Source organism: Mytilus trossulus, unplaced genomic scaffold (assembly GCF_036588685.1).
Source record: "Mytilus trossulus isolate FHL-02 unplaced genomic scaffold, PNRI_Mtr1.1.1.hap1 h1tg000138l__unscaffolded, whole genome shotgun sequence".
Classification (NCBI taxonomy): domain Eukaryota; kingdom Metazoa; phylum Mollusca; class Bivalvia; order Mytilida; family Mytilidae; genus Mytilus; species Mytilus trossulus.
The window spans coordinates 2,763,580-2,780,027 of record NW_026963302.1 but is presented as its reverse complement, the minus strand read 5'-3'; the positions used below and the strand labels follow the sequence as shown (position 1 = coordinate 2,780,027).

The window sequence follows — 16,448 nt, the reverse complement described above, 5'->3', positions numbered from 1 at the left end:
AACTGTAGAGATTTGTTAAGCGTGTAATCTCCGTGGAATAGCCAATTCTTAAAAAACATCAATTTTGAAAATAAATTCCACATCCAACAGATCGATATCGGTGTCAACATTAGATTTTAGTACTACTTCAATCTTTAGATATACATAGTATGGTTCATAAATGACGAAATCGTCGAAATGTAACCTCCGTGGAATGTAATCTACGTTGACATTTTGGTAAAGAGTGCTTTCTATCACGTCCGCACTTTTATCGAGTATGGCATGCTAAATAAACATATTAGATAGTTATAATGGATGGCGAATATATCACTAACGGATCAATAATATATTGTAATTCAGACGACATAAGAAGACATCATGTAACAATTTTTATGAATCAATTGTTTGAGTGTAACAGAGTTGCTTCTTTCTCAAATCTAGAAGGAGAAAAAAAACACGAACCGAATGTTTTTTATATCAATCGTAATGCATGTAAATAATTTAGACCTGTTTTCAATATTTAAGATATGAAGCTTCTATATGATTAATATAAATTTGATTCCGAATTCAATACGATTTAACAATTATGCAATTGCAAAAAGCTATAAAAATTGTTCTTTCTTTTTTTTCGTGTTGCACAAGGAGAGAAGCTTTTAATATCTTTCATCGAAATTAGGACGTCGGTTGAAAGGGCATGATATATTGTCCGCTACATTTATTAACAACACCTTGTACAACATTCTTTTCGAAATTAAAAGCAGTTAAATAGATTAAACAAAACTATCCGTCAAAATGCTATATATTACGGTCTGTATTAGTGGAGGAGATCTACATTTCTGTATTCTATAATTCTTTTCGCCATTTTTCTCTATTCAGTAAATATATGCCCTTATATGTGAAATTCTTGGGTTTAGTTTCTGCCTTTGAAAACTTCCGTATATAACATTTTGACAATATATAGTGTCTTGTCTGTATCAAAAACATACGTATGACGACACTACTCCGTATAGCCCCTCTTTTTTATTCTGTCACTGTACTGCATAAATGATACCATGTTTAAAAAGTATAAAACTTGGAGAAAAAAAAAAGAATTTCAATTTCTTCGAAATCAGTTGGATATCTGGGATAATAAACAACAGGAAAGATGATATGAGGTATACTTTATCATATTTTCCTTGTGATTCGAGGTACTACATGAAGTAATGAGGAGCTGAACGTTCAGTTTTATAACAGTGACAGTACCGGTAGCTAACCGACATTAAGAGAAATCTGAAATCGGATAAAATAAAAATTTGATCACCAAAAAGATTTTATCATTGATTACTCATCTGTCCAACAAAATATAGAAAGAGACATTGCTTATCAATCAACTGTTTTGGTGAATAGTGAAATATATTTAATGTATGTTGGTACTAAAAAAATGTTATAACCAAAAAATTGAAGACAATGTCTGCCGTCCTCGAGCATCAGTATGAAAATTAAAACGTACGAATTATGACAATGTTTTGATTCTGCAAATCCTTACAATTCAAATCAATGGTCAATTTATATATTTTGGAATTATAAAGATACCTAAGGTTTTAAACTTCATCAATCAATGTTACATTTGACTGATTTGACTTTTTTGTTTGTCATTTTCGTCATATAGCTCATCAACTCTTTCTATTCTTTCATATCTTTTGATTTCAAATACTTGTCGCTGAGGCGTAAATGATGAAGATAACTCAAAGATAGTGCCCGCTTCGGACGCATAAAATTTATAACTTTTTTTTTCGACCACTATTGCAGATATTTTTGTTAGTGGTCTCACATCTGTCACGAACTATTTTTTTTAAGGTGAATAAAATTAAATATTAAATACGAGAAGGATGTAAGGTTAAATTTGCCTACAATAGGAAACGAAATGACAAGTTAACTCATGCAAGATCGTGATTTTGGCGAAAAAACACTGAACGGATGCTTATATGAATGTATAAAATTTGCATCGCTTATTTCATTTGACCAGTTGCGTTTACAATCAATTTGAAAGTTCAACGTTTCTTTCGAAATGATCTACTAGAATATTGTCAATAATGCATTTAATATGCAGAAAACGGAAAAGTTTCATTTATCTTTAAATCATTTATTTCCATTATTTTTAATTCACCATAGTCTTATTTTTCATAATTGTTTTTTAATCTATAAACCACCTCCTATATCTTGGATTAACTCAAATAACTTTACGATATGCAAGCGAAATACGATGCATAGTACTATTAGTATAAGAGTATCTACAAAAAGAAGCTGTTCAATTAGTCGTAAATCAAAGTTGCGAGATTAATAGACTACAACTAACCAACAAAGAGGATAAATAAAATATCTATGAAAAATGATTTTATATTTATATTTCGCTGGATCATTTCTTGTCGTGTCTGTCTCGTCATTGCTTTTTTTTATATATTTATATTGAACCTTTTTAAATTCTTTATCAAAGACAACGCATGTAACATCTTATTTATTTTTTGAATATTCTTCTCCCGCTCATAAATCGGCATGAAATATTTGCCACTGTACGTCCAGAAAACATCAATCAATAAATCATATCTCCTCTAAAGTTGTAGTAATATACTAACTGTAAACATTATCAAATAAGTGATTCGTTTAAATTCTAGTCAGATATTATCAGTTACACAGTATGTTAGTGACCTAATACGATAAATTCGGGGTCAGTAAATTCCATAAGGGGTTTGAGCAAAAATAGAACCTCATATGGAATTTACTGACCCTGTATATTGTATCAGGTCACTAACACACTGTGTAACGAATTTATCGTGCCGACAATCTTTATTAGTTGAATTTTGAATTTTAGACTCGAGTCTCATTTGCAATCATACCACATCTTCTTAATTGTTATATTAAAGTGTTCAAGTGTTCAAGTGTTCAGTTTTAAGAAACATACTCCCATTGGTCTGCTATATTTATATAAAATACTAATATACACTTCTCGTCTCTCTCCTAATTTTTTCTCCAAATTTTCGATACAATGAACAAAAATGTATTAAGGTATATCAAAGGAAGTAACCCATCAAAGATACAAGATCATACAAGGGTTGTGCTTCGGCTTCGAAAGAATTTTTCAAAACAGTTCAAAGCAAGAAATTGATGCGTTATACGCCATACTTGTGCATTTTGAAATTAAAACAGTTGATTTATATATATGTTTTCGATATCTATATGACCACTGCAATGATAATTCATGGTAACACAGATTTGTAAAGAGGATGATGACGAAAAAGAAGAGAATTCAGTGGCGAATTATATGCATATTTGGGTTGAAAGCATGTTAATACGATTTTGTTACTTATTCTGCTTTGTACAAGACTAAAATGTTGAGTCGATTGTTTATCGTACTTGTTCATACAGAAAAGGCTAAATTGAAGATTTATCACCTTAATTTGTGTTAAAGAGATAACAAAAAGACTTACATATATATATAATAATAATAATGCAGACATGACTGAATATCATGCTTAAATTTCAAAATTTAATTCAAAACACTAACAAGAAAAAGAAATAAAAGTTTACGTGAATCAATAAAAACAGTTTTTAGCATTTTGGCATTGAAAATCACGACGTCAAAGGAAATAAAATGACGTTAAATGTTTTTTTTTTTTTTTTTTTAAAGTTTTATCATCTAAACTGTCTCGATCATTACAAATTTACGGTAGCACATTATATGCTGAAATTTATAGGGTGGATAGAATACACTATGAAGATGTTTTATGTTCTTTATAAACAAGGTTCGCTGTAATTTATATTTTATCATTTTTTACTCTGACGTTGGGCGCTTTAACGGAGAACTAGTGAATACGGCGGGGTAAAACGTGTAAGCAGGATCTCAACAGTACAGAATAAGAACGAACTGTAAAAATCAGTTGAAAAAAGGCTTAATTAACTCATTAGTTGGACAAAACTACAAGTTGACGTGGCCGGGTACTTGTACATCCCAACAACAAACAAAAAAATAATGTAAAAATATAAAAAAAAAAAAAGAAGCCGATGTGGTATGATTGCCAATGAGACAACTATCCACGAAAGACCAAAATGACACAAACATGAACAACTATAGGTCACCGTACGGCCTTCAACCATGAGCAAAGCCCATACCGCATAGTCAGCTATAAAAGGCCACAATAAGACAAAGTAAAACAATTCAAACCAGAAAACCAGAAAAAAACAAAAGTCTGCCTCATATCTTGGCTTACATCTAGAAATTCACAATGAGGGGCGGTTGAATACAAAACTTTATTTACGACACTGAACAGAGATGATTTCAGCTTTCCAATTGTGAACTCTCTTTTTCTTTGTAGCAACATTCCGGCAGCACCTGCATACGGGGTATATAACTCCAAATGCATACGATATTCCCGGGCTTGTACTTCCTATCATGATTACCTTGATAAAGGATTGCTGTTTACAAGGAAGCTATTTATCCAAGAGTTCCAAATGGTGAAGTTGAAATCATCCCTTCGGACGCAATCACGAGTTGGTTGACCGTTATGGAATATATCCCTTTCACAGGGGATATTATATATTAAAATGTTCCGTATGTCGTCACTACAATCCCGTCAACAAGTTCCTTTTTCACGAATGTGACTACCGAATTAGACTAACTACCGGCGGGTTTGTAATCAGTAAAATGAGCAGCACAATGGAAGTTGTGCACATGTGGAGCAGGATATGCTTACCTACCCTTCCGGAGCACCTAAGATCACCCCCACCCCAACCCCCACCCCCACACACACCTTTTCCCCAGTTTTTTGTGGCTTCAACAAAATAGTTTTACTTCAGTTTTCTATGTTAATCTATGATTGTCCCTCCAGTATCTTTCGTCCCTCTTTTATTAAATCATTATTTAATAAAGGAAGCCCGGCGGCGGCATGCAGAGCTATATGAACACATTGGCACCTTATCGACAAAACAGATAATCAAAACAATTTCCAAAATCTTTGATTATTTTATACAGATGGCAATAAACCTGAAAGAGTATCCGGGGAGTCCCTGGAGTATCTATCATAACACATTTAAAAACAAAAAGAACTTGCCGTATTAAGATAAAATTGAACAATTAAAGAATCGATAACATGCATAACAAATAAAATGAAAAAAAAAAGAATCAAAGTAATAGTAAGGAAGTAAGAAACGAATGTATACAGTAATATTCAGGTGTCGAATCCTCATAATTACGTAAAAAAATCAAATTCGAAATGAACACTAAAAAAAAATCCGTATCACGAGCCTGACACGATTTGATTAAAACATTTTGTAACGCATTCTGATCCGACTCAGACCTGTTACTGGGTCCTGGTTTTAGAACGAACGGAAATGATAATTGCTCAATTATACCAGTTTTCCTTTACTATCACATGACGTCAAAATGGCAGAAGGAGATTTAGGGAAATCAGAATCTGATCAAACTGACAAACAGGACAATGTAAATGATCCCATAGCAGAATTAGAAGAAATGAGCTTAAATCCTAATGCAGACATAGAATGTTTAGTAGAAGATGCAACAAATGGTATATTTTATTACATAAAACCAGGGACGTATAAGTCCTTACTGAGATAACTAGTAATTTCGTTTACTATAAAAACATGATAATACCAGAGACATATAAAACAATGTGTTATATTGTATTATATGTCTCTGATAATACAATGTATTAATATATAAATATTGATGTATAAACACAAGGCGCACCACAAACTGTATTTAAAGAGACATATAATAATAATATAATATAATAAATTTATTTTATTATTGGTTCACTTACTGATTATACATTATGCAATGACATAATTTAACTAAAGACATTAACAATCAATACCCAGCCATTTGAGTTAGCTTAATATTATCAGATTATGAGACACATATTTACAAAACATTTCACATGTATACATATTTCCAAAAATTTGTTTTTTTGTACAATTTCTAACAGATTTATCATTTAATAAAATACATATTCATTTTTATTTTTTTACCTATTATCATGATTATGTCATGTTTGAAGTGTTCTGAGACTTTTCAACACTGATTTATTTAAAAAAAAAATCATCATGTCCTGTCATCATCAAAAACTAAATTGATAAAAGTGCTATATACATTTTTACTGTACAGGGCTAAAGGGTGACTGATTGTTGGTTTTTTATCCTCCAGTGGCAAATATTTCATGCATGTTCAGGATGGCAGGGCCAAAAAGTATTGGTCACTTCTATTTCCCAATATATATTTCATGCACAACATATTTTATTTTTTTTATTTTTGGGAGATTTCTGATCGAATTTTAAGCAAGAATTATTTTTTGTCTATCTGATGAGTTAAGCCTTTTTCAACTGATTTTTGGAAAGATTAGAACTTGTTCTAAATCTTTACTTAGACACCACCCTCCCTAACAACAGGACAGGTTAGCTACTGTTAATAAATGTATTCACACTAAAATATAGTTCCCTATAGTTCTCATGTATGTGCACACAATACACAAATAAACTGAAAAAAACTGGGCATATTATTGGAGCAGTTCATTCAAGAATGTATGTCATTATGTGTGTTGATGTGCAGGCTTTTTAAAAAACATTCTGATTAGGTAGGTGGGTATTGATTCAACTAGTATGATTGACAACTGTCATTATCACTAAACAATCAGAGACAAGGTGGACTTTTAATTACAATGCCCCACCTCCTAAACTGCCAATCAAATTGACCACATTACCTATCTACATCAGTCTTACATAATTGTAGACCACTCCAATATGCATATAATTCTTAATACACAAGTATTTGAACTCATAATTGATTACACAAATGTGTGTATTATTTGTTTGATATTTATAAGGATGATAGATTTATTTATTGCCAATTACTTTTGATCTACATTACATAAAGTAATTCTGTAAATTATATCTGAAAGATAAATGATTAATGGATTAGCAAGATCTTAAAAAAATGAAATACGAATATAAATATGAATATATAAAAGGTATTCAAGTATGGCCTATAATGTACTTGATAAATTTCCAATAATCATCTGTAATTAATCAACAATTTAAATTAGTTCACTTATTTATCAGGAATTGGCTTGAAACAGTTTTAAAATTTATAAACTTTTAATTATAAAAAACCATTGTTTATTAGTTTATTTCCCATCAATCATTATGTCTATTTTAGTCATTTGAATTTTTATTAGAAGTAAATATATATTTTTGCAATCAAGAAAGAATCCACATTTCAATAACATTAGTTTTTTAATTAGTTTACATTGAAAAATAAAATTGAAAATGCCCTGTGTTGAAAAATACATTAAAATTTGATCAAAAGGCACTCTAAAACTTTTAATTTTCAATGCCATATAACCTCTGTTTCAACTTACGAAATGCCCCAAAACAACATTTTTTAGATTATTTTTGTTGGCACTTTAAAGCTATTAGCTGTTGGTCTAAATTTATGTCTTACAAGGATATTTGGTAACATTTACTAGAAGAATTTTTGCATTTTTTTGTTTTTTTGAAACATGTTCAGAACTGGCAACATAATTTCGATTAGATATAAACTGCAGTTTAAATAAAATTGTGCAAATTTAGAGACCCATATTATTTTATTTGAGCACCTTTATTCACATACTGGAAAAGCAAGTTTCCTTCTAAAGACCTGCTGTAAATGCAATTTTCAGCAATAGTGTTTTATAAATGTTCATTTTCCCTCACCATACCTTAATATGAAATAATTCAAACTACTGTTCTAATCTTTCCATGAGTGATATCCATCACTTTGATTATAGTTAGTTCTTATGTTGTACTGTATTACCACTGTCCCAGGTTAGGGGGAGGGTTGGGATTACGCTAACATGTTTAACCCCGCCACATTATTTAAGTATGTGCCTGTCCCAAGTCAGGAGCCTGTAATTCAGTGGTTGTCGTTTGTTTATGTGTTACATATTTGTTTTTCTTTCATTTTTTTACATAAATAAGGCTGTTAGTTTTCTTGTTTGAAGTGTTTTAGATTGTCTTATCGGGGCCTTTTAAAGCTGACTATGGGGTATGGGCTTTTCTCATGGTTGAAGGCCGTACTGTGACCTATAGTTGTTAATGTTTGTGTCATTTTGGTCTTTTGTGGATAGTTGTCTCATTGGCAATCATACCACATCTTCTTTTTTATATGGTCCAAATGTACCAATAAATTAGAAGAATCAGAACAGGCTTATTTGTTTATTTGGTTATTTTTTTTGTTACGGAAACTCTTGATTTTTGGTGATATCCATAGCAGTATTATTTTATGTTCATACATTTTTTAAATATATATCAACCAAATTAGATTTTAAAATAACTATTGTACATGTTCATATTAATGGGAAACAACATTTTTTTATCACAAAATTATTACAAAATAAACATAATTACTTTAGAAAATGTTGTTTTTGAACATTTTCAATTTCTTTCAGCCAGGCATAATTCACTCTTAAATCTAGTACATGTTTTTCTCATACTTGCCTGTACAGCATATATTAATCTTGTAAGTCAAATTAAAAACCAATTAGTTTCACTTATATGTGTCCTCCAATATGGACACCAAGGGAATACAATTGTAACTCAAACTGAATTATGTCATGATATTGAAATCTATCTCATAATTTCTTCTTAAAAAAACAGTTCCTTACCTCTTTATCACTATTTCTAAACTGTATTTTCAGAATATGAAAATCTAAACAAGACAATGGACGAACTAGACTCATGGATGACCAATATTGAAAGTAGAAATGATTCACTGTACTCTCAACTACAAGAATTGCTACAATCTAGCAGAGAAACACGATTAGAATTACAACAATTAAATGGATCTCAGGAAAAGAATGTAGAACCTAATGCTGAGGACAAGGCTAAATCTTGATAAATCTTCAAAACATAGAATTTAAACTTTATACATCACCTCTGCTAGAGTTAGTTGTCGTTAGTAGTTATTGATATTCAGAATGTGTTATTCAGGAGAAAGGGAAACAATGATGATGGTTTATTCCTAAGAATATTATCAAACTTGCAATCTAATTTGATGTTAAATCATTTGAAGAAAAAAAAACAGTTGTATTCAAAATATTCAATCATTTAGAATTATTTTCCATCAAGCTAAATATTAAACAGCTGAAAAATCAGTTAAGAAGTTAAAATAAAATCATTCCATATTTACTACTATGATAATTTTGCAAAAGACATGCCTTTCTTATGTGTACTATCATTTTTCACTGTTACAAATTTTGTTATCACAAAATCAGTGTGATTTTTAAGTCATACAAGTTTACTATAGTTTTCTCATTTTTGTTGAAGTTTCTTTAAAAATTAAAACGATATAAAAAATGTGTCTTTTATCATTTCACAGAGCCAAACACCAATATTTAATTATCATAAATGTAATGTTATGTACTGACATTATAATACAGATATTGTTTAATTGAAATTGCTGTCATCCAATTTTTGATATCATTTGAATTTAGTTTTGCATCTCCCTCATGCATAGCTCTGGTGTGTTGTCAGAATTTGACTATAACTTTTTGGCCCCCTGTAGTTTTATAAGCTTATCAACTTTAATGAGTGAAGTTATTGATTTTCAAATATGTTGGACTAGAGCATCACTGTAGTAACATTTATTATGGAATTGCTCATTTGGTGCATTACAATTAGTACTGTTAATTTTATTGAAGAACAAAAAGTTGAGAGAAGACAGCAATAGTAATATCAACAACAAAAAAACAATATACAAGTAGTATAAAGTGGGATCAAAGAATCCCCTTAACAACACAAAACCTTAGTTTGAAGTTCATAAATACTTATACACAGTAATAACCCCTACTTGTCCAGTCTTTTAATGCCAAAAGTTCAAGAAACTGAACAATTAACACTCAAGTATACTTCATTAAACTTCCAAATTAAGTCATGTCCCTGACTCCCTGTTTTAGCAGACCAACAAATACAATATTTTATGTTCACCTTAACAAAGTTGAGAAGACATGTCCATTTGGTGTGGAACCATGTCAAAAGCCAGAGTTCATTTGCATTAAATTAGGACAATTGTCTTGGAACTTTTTATGTTGTTAAATTTAAGTTGCAAGAAGAGGGTCACATCACTGACCCTTAATGTTATGCCTTTATGACTGTTTGAAGTACATCCATTGGGACAAGTTGATGTTAGATAAGTTTTACAAATTGCATTCGATTTCAAACCTCGCATATAAAAGTCAGAAATAATATGTAATACAATTAACTTAAGTTGTGTGAATATAGATATAGGAAGATGTAGTGTGAGTGCCAATGAGACAACTCTCCATCCAAATAACAATTTAAAAAAAAGTTAACCATTATAGGTCAATGTACGGCCTTCAACACGGAGCCTTGGCTCACACCGAACAACAAGCTATAAAGGGCCCCAAAATAACTAGGGGTAAAACCAACGGTCTAATCTATATAAAAAAAAACGAGAAACACTTATATATTACATAAACAAACGACAACTGAATGGAAACGGGGAATATGTCAAAGAGATAACAACCCGACCAAAACGTAGAAAACAGCTCAAGGCCACCAATGGGTCTTCAACATGCGAGAAATCCCGCACCCAGAGGAGGTCTTGAGTAGGCCCCGAAATCCCAATGTATACTAGATCAAGAAAATGGACGCCACTCTTCACTTCGAAACACAGAGATAAACTAAAAGTAAAAAAATATAAAAGACTAACAAAAGCTATAGGTACCTGACTTAGGACAGGCGCGAACTGCGGTGGGGTTAAAAGGGCAGGGTGAGCAATTGGCAAACAAACCCAGGATAAACTTGTAAAAAAAGGCAGGACCAAATATAGTGAAAATAAAAAGGCAGGACCGAGATAACAACTAAAAAAAATGCCGGACAAAATTTTTCATCCTAGCATCCCCCCCCCCCCCCCCCCCCCATTAAAATCAAATGGTTGCTCCCTAAATGAAATAAAAATATTATTCTATATTAAAATTCGTAAAAAATTATTTGACTTTAGGAAGTTCTGAAACAATCTAAAAGAAGAGTTACCATATTAGATAATTTTCGTAGACAAAACAAGAGGCACCAATCCCTTCAAACAACCGAAATGATCTCTGGTGTTTCAGGAGAATGATTAGTTCCAAAAAAATAAAACACGAGACAAAAAAGACTCATATTTAATTATTGAATGTATTTATAAACCAACAATCAATTAAAATAATCGGACTTAAAAAAATCAGACCAAAATTTTGTGTACATTCAAATATAAATATGCTTTCAGAAATATGAATAACAGAAAAAAAAGTAAACTTTCGGCTAAGGAAATACTTATTAGGAACAGAGAACGAAAAAGGCTTCAGAAAAATGAAACGAGTAGAAAATCTTATGGAAAGTTGTACAAGAATAAAGAGAGCGAGACAAAAACATATAGTCAAACGATTAATGCAAGAAAAAAGAGAGAACAAAGGGAGAAATCTAAGAAAATAAATGAAAGAAAACTGAAATATAAAATGAATGTCCGTAAACACAGAGGTAAAAAAAATGTAGAACTTTCATCAATGTCACTTGTTGTACCAGAAGGTTCAAATGTTTTCAAAAACAGAATGGAAAAGGCCAGAGCCCTAAGAAAATTTTAAGAAGGTTTACCAAAATCTCCATCTAAACGATGCGCAGTTATATCGACTTATTTGGCCCGCAGATCCCCTCGATCGCCAACAATAGCTAATCTGAAACATTCAGTTTCGCCAGTTGAAATGGCCGTCGTTGCAGATATTCAAGAAATAATAAAATCTACAAAATTAAAGCGATCTAAGAATGCACGTTCGGTAATGAATTCTGTTACTGCATCAATCAGCGGGGAAAATTTAGCAAACTCGAGAGGTAAAATTAAACTGTGTAAAAATTTAGGTTTGCCAGCAAGAAGGGTTGCTGGAGGCCAGCGTATTAGGTCTAGAATTCTTAAAAGTGAATCGTCTGCATGGGCTCTTACGCAACAGAAAACAAGAAAAGATTCCATTTCAGAAGAAACAAAGAAAACAGTTTATAACTTTTGGCTCTCTGATGGCATATCACACCCGACCGGCAACAAATCCGATATCAAAAGAGAACGATTGGGACCAAACTTATATACTTCGCATATGACACACGTGCTGGAAAAAAACACAAACTGATGCGTATTTAGATTTTGTCGCCAAATATCCGGAAATTAAAATTGGACAAAGGGCATTTGAGAAACTTCGACCGTTTTTCGTAAGACCTGCATCTGAAAAAGATAGAAATACATGCTGTTGTAGATATCACGTGGAAGCAAACCTTGTTTTCAAAGCATGTATGAAGTTCAGAAAATCGTGTGACAGGGAAACCGATTCGCAAGAAAGTGACTATCCCGTATTTGAGAAAATGTCAGACCTTATACATATTACGCTATGTCCAAAAGTAAATGGATTTTATAGAAAAAATTGTCTTGACCGAAAATGTAGCCTTTGCGGAGTTGGTAATTTCAAACTTTCACCCAACGAATCACAGTCGTCTTCAACTGTTGAATGGCAAAAATATGAATATATAACTGAAAAATCGAAGGGTAAAAATGTAAGGCGCCGACTGACCCTGATAAAAAAGAAAACTAGCGTAAACGAAATGTTTCTCAATTTAAAAAAGCTTCTCGAAACTTTCCCCGCTCACCAGCACCGATCAAACTGGCAAAGCAATCAACTTAAAAGTCTTGTTCAGAACTTGCCAGTCAATCATTGCATATGCATCCACGATTATTCGGAAAATTATCGCTGTGTCGAGAAAGAAGAAATCCAATCCAATTACTTCCAAAGAACTGAATGCAGCATTCATGTAACCGTCATGCACCGACACGCCATTTTAGAATACGATGGTGTAGACAGTACAGAAGAATTTCCGGAAATAATTACGGAACATTTTTTCGTAATTTCCCCGGACCTGCAACATGATAATGATTTTACAAAATATGTCCAAAAGAAAGTTAAGGAATATTTAGATTCAATATCATACACAGTTGATCATATGCCTGAATTCACAGACGGTTGTTCTAGCCAATATAAATCGCGGCACTGTTTAGGAAGTTTATCTACTGCATGCCATCCCTGATTTCGGATATAAAACATTCCATAGAAATTTCTTTGAAACAAGCCATGCAAAAGGACCTCAAGATGCCGCGGGGGGATTTATAAAAAGACAGGCGGACATATCTGTTCTACGTGGCAATACAGTGATTCAGAATGCGAAGGATTTATTTACGTTCTGCGAAAGTAGCCTTAAAAAGCCAAGAAGTGCATTATTTAAAAGAAGGGTATTTCGATATGTGGACTCAATTGATAGACACAATTCCAAAATATTTAAGCCGATCCAGCAAAATAGACAAATACATCATGTTTTTACTAGTACATGTAATGAAATCATTGTTTCCGATCTCTCTTGTTACACGTGCGATCAATGCATTTTGGGGAATTATCTTAACTGTTTAAATGTAGAAAATACCGGGGTAAAGAAAACTATTAAGCCACGCGAAATAACACAAACTTCTAACGAAGAAAAAGTAGCACAAGACACTGACATTCTTTCAGAAGACATATCAGATTTGGTATCCATAAACTCTGTTGTGGCTGTCAAAACCGACGATGATAACTTTGACTATTATTTAATGAAAATTTCCAAAGGTTCACACGTATTGAATTCAGCAGAGAGTGACAGCTGGGGTGCTACATATCCCCCTGGATTCGAGGTTTTCCGGGGTCATTATTATGACAAAATCAGTGACAATGATCCGTTAAAATATAAACTTTTAAAGACAAAGACTGCTTTGGTACCGACGAAATCTCTGCTATACATACTTGCTGATGTAGATGCCTCTTATCGTATAACTATTTCAGAGGACACCCATCTAGACATTCTTTCTGTATTGGACAATTTGGATTGAAATAAGAATTAAATTATAAAACATCATGCACTGTTGTTTAGCCACTCATAAAATATTTTAGTAGACCTTTCCGATTCAAATGAAATGATTCAACGTGGCTCTGCTTATAATTAAAAAATATAAAATATATATAGGTTTGAACGTAGTTTTCAATTTAGACTCGTTTATATATATATATATATATATATACATTTTTCGTTAAATAAAATATACATGAATATCTTTACTGAAAAAAAATATACATGAATATCTTTACTGAAAAAAAATATTCCCATGAAAAAAAACCTGAATGAATCAATGCTTACACATTAGAAATCACATTAGAAAAACGTTACGTAAAAAACAAGAAAATAAGACGGCTTTTTGCTATATTTCCGACGTTACGTTATTATCACCAGTATTTTGCGCGACGTCAATATCACTGTGCTTAAACGGCCGTGGGTAACTTAAGTTACCCACAGCCCAAGATGTCGGACTGTAAACTCATTGAGATGATAGTTGATACGAAATCTACTTTTTGCAACGTTTGTCATGATCTATTTAAATATTGATAGGAATTTTGAATAAAGAAATCACTTACCATCACTACAAATTTGTTAATTTTGACTTCACTTTAGCGCAAGGCCAACTTTTAAGAAATGCATAAGATGTCCGTAACTTATAAGTCAAAAATAACCAGACTGTCCGTAACTTTATTTTCGGATGTGGGTAACTTTTTTTTTAAATTGTAAGATTAACAATTTCAACACTTAAAGGACAATAAACACTATCAAACCCCTGAATTATTACATAGATTTATACAATAACGATATGCTTCAAACTAAACAAGGGAAAAAAGCAAACCAGAGTGTCACGGATTTTCCGTCAAATTTTTAAAAATTATTCCCGGGGTAAAACGGGATCTGACGGTAAAGCGAAATTTATCTAACATTCTTCTAGCTTTATATATTGTTCACCGATGAGTCCTTGGACTGTGTAACCGCGGAAAAACAATGATATTCTTTCTTTTAAATAACTTCTGAATTATTAGCAAAAAAAGTATGGTCTCTTCACTATCAATATCTAGTGTGATGTGTTGTTGGTTGTGAGAAAAAAAAATTCCAATATCTTGTAGTAAATGGAAGGCTGTATTGTTGAACAGGTGTCAGTTTATTATAGCAATAAAGGTAGATTTTAAATCTTCTAAAAGTTTCATTGACCTCAAGGATTCAATAGGATCGGGTATCAAATCATACTTATCTTCTTTAGAGGTTTGGACTGATTCATCTATGTATTTCTGCTAAGAATTGACCTCCGAACTTGTTCTCCTAAGGTTATTTTCATATGTTCACTATTAATGTAATTTCTACAGTTTGAAAATATTGAGCTTTATAACCTGCATGTCATGATTTATCATCTAAACTTGAGCAGTTAACAATCTATAAAGCAAGTAGAATGTAAGATACATTAATTTTGCCGTACAATTTTCAACATAAGAAAATGCCTGTACCAAGTCAGGAAAATGGCAGTTGTTGTCCATTCGGTTGAGTTTTGGATTTTTCCATTTGATAAGGGATTCTCTTTTTCGAATTTTCTTCAGAGCTCAGTATTTTTGTAATTTTACTTTTTATGCCTGTACCAATGCAGCAATATGACCGTTATTTTTTGCCATTCCATAAAGGACTTCCCGTTTGAATATTCCTAGGAGTTTGGTATTTTTGTTATTTATTATTTCTTTTTTAAAACAATTACATTCACGAATAAAGTTTCTTTGAAAGTTACTGACATCATGCTAAAGTTACGGACATCCCTATTGGTATAAGGAAAAAAGTTAAGGACAAGTTGTTTTGAAGTTACGGACATCATACGTGTTTTGGCAAATCGTGCTGTAATCGTTTATTTTGTAGTAACACATTACGTTTTACATTGCAGAGTTTTCCTAAAAGATTTATGTAACTTTTTAATTACTGAACATTTGTTTTGCATTCATGGTATTGTAATTATATAGGATCAAACTTCCTAACCGAAGCCAGGCGTCTCCATCTTGGGCTGTGGGTAACTTAAGTTACCCACGGCCGTTTAAGCACAGTGAATATGCTTTATTCAAAATCACTCCGTCACATTCACATGAAGTAAATACATGTTGTGTACATACAAAATGCACTCACATACGATCATAGAAAGAAATACAACAATTGAAGGGGAATATATTAATAATAACTATGCTTTATAATATTACTTTAAACGAAAAAAGATGCCATTGTTAGCACATGTTATATATACGGAGATCTATGTGTGTATATACATTTGATTGGACATAGAAAATTATATTCATCTGAATATCACAAACATACTAGCCGATTAAGAAAAAAAATAAAAATTGTTAAGATATATTATTTATTCAAATGTTCTCTTATATCCTTGAGGCATCGTCCCCTGGTATCAACTGCATTCAAGTTACCTATGATGCTTCCTTGTTTGCTTTTGATACAGGTAGGAAAGAGACATTTACACA

General features: G+C 31.9%; 2 protein-coding genes across 2 annotated transcripts; both read left to right on the top strand.

Moving 5' to 3' along the window:
- The first annotated feature begins 5,353 nt into the window (after nt 1-5,353).
- LOC134700333 (bublin coiled-coil protein-like) lies at nt 5,354-9,291 on the top strand. The gene is made up of 2 exons (XM_063561689.1): nt 5,354-5,537; nt 8,703-9,291. Exons 1-2 carry the CDS (start codon nt 5,396-5,398, stop codon nt 8,897-8,899), a joined length of 339 nt encoding a protein of 112 aa, XP_063417759.1. The 5' UTR covers nt 5,354-5,395; the 3' UTR covers nt 8,900-9,291.
- A 2,364-nt stretch (nt 9,292-11,655) lies between these two features.
- On the top strand, nt 11,656-13,125 carry LOC134700428 (uncharacterized). The gene is made up of 2 exons (XM_063561821.1): nt 11,656-12,167; nt 12,220-13,125. The coding sequence occupies exons 1-2, from the start codon at nt 11,763-11,765 to the stop codon at nt 13,123-13,125; spliced, it is 1,311 nt and encodes a 436-aa protein (XP_063417891.1). The 5' UTR covers nt 11,656-11,762.
- The last annotated feature ends 3,323 nt before the right edge of the window (nt 13,126-16,448 follow it).

Coding starts and splice junctions, on each gene's coding strand:
- LOC134700333 (XM_063561689.1), top strand. CDS start 5,396: ATGGCAGAAGGAGATTTAGGGAAATCAGAATCTGATCAAACTGACAAA. Junction 5,538..8,702: donor AGTAGAAGATGCAACAAATG/GTATATTTTATT, acceptor CTGTATTTTCAG/AATATGAAAATCTAAACAAG.
- LOC134700428 (XM_063561821.1), top strand. CDS start 11,763: ATGGCCGTCGTTGCAGATATTCAAGAAATAATAAAATCTACAAAATTA. Junction 12,168..12,219: donor TGACACACGTGCTGGAAAAA/AACACAAACTGA, acceptor CCGGAAATTAAA/ATTGGACAAAGGGCATTTGA.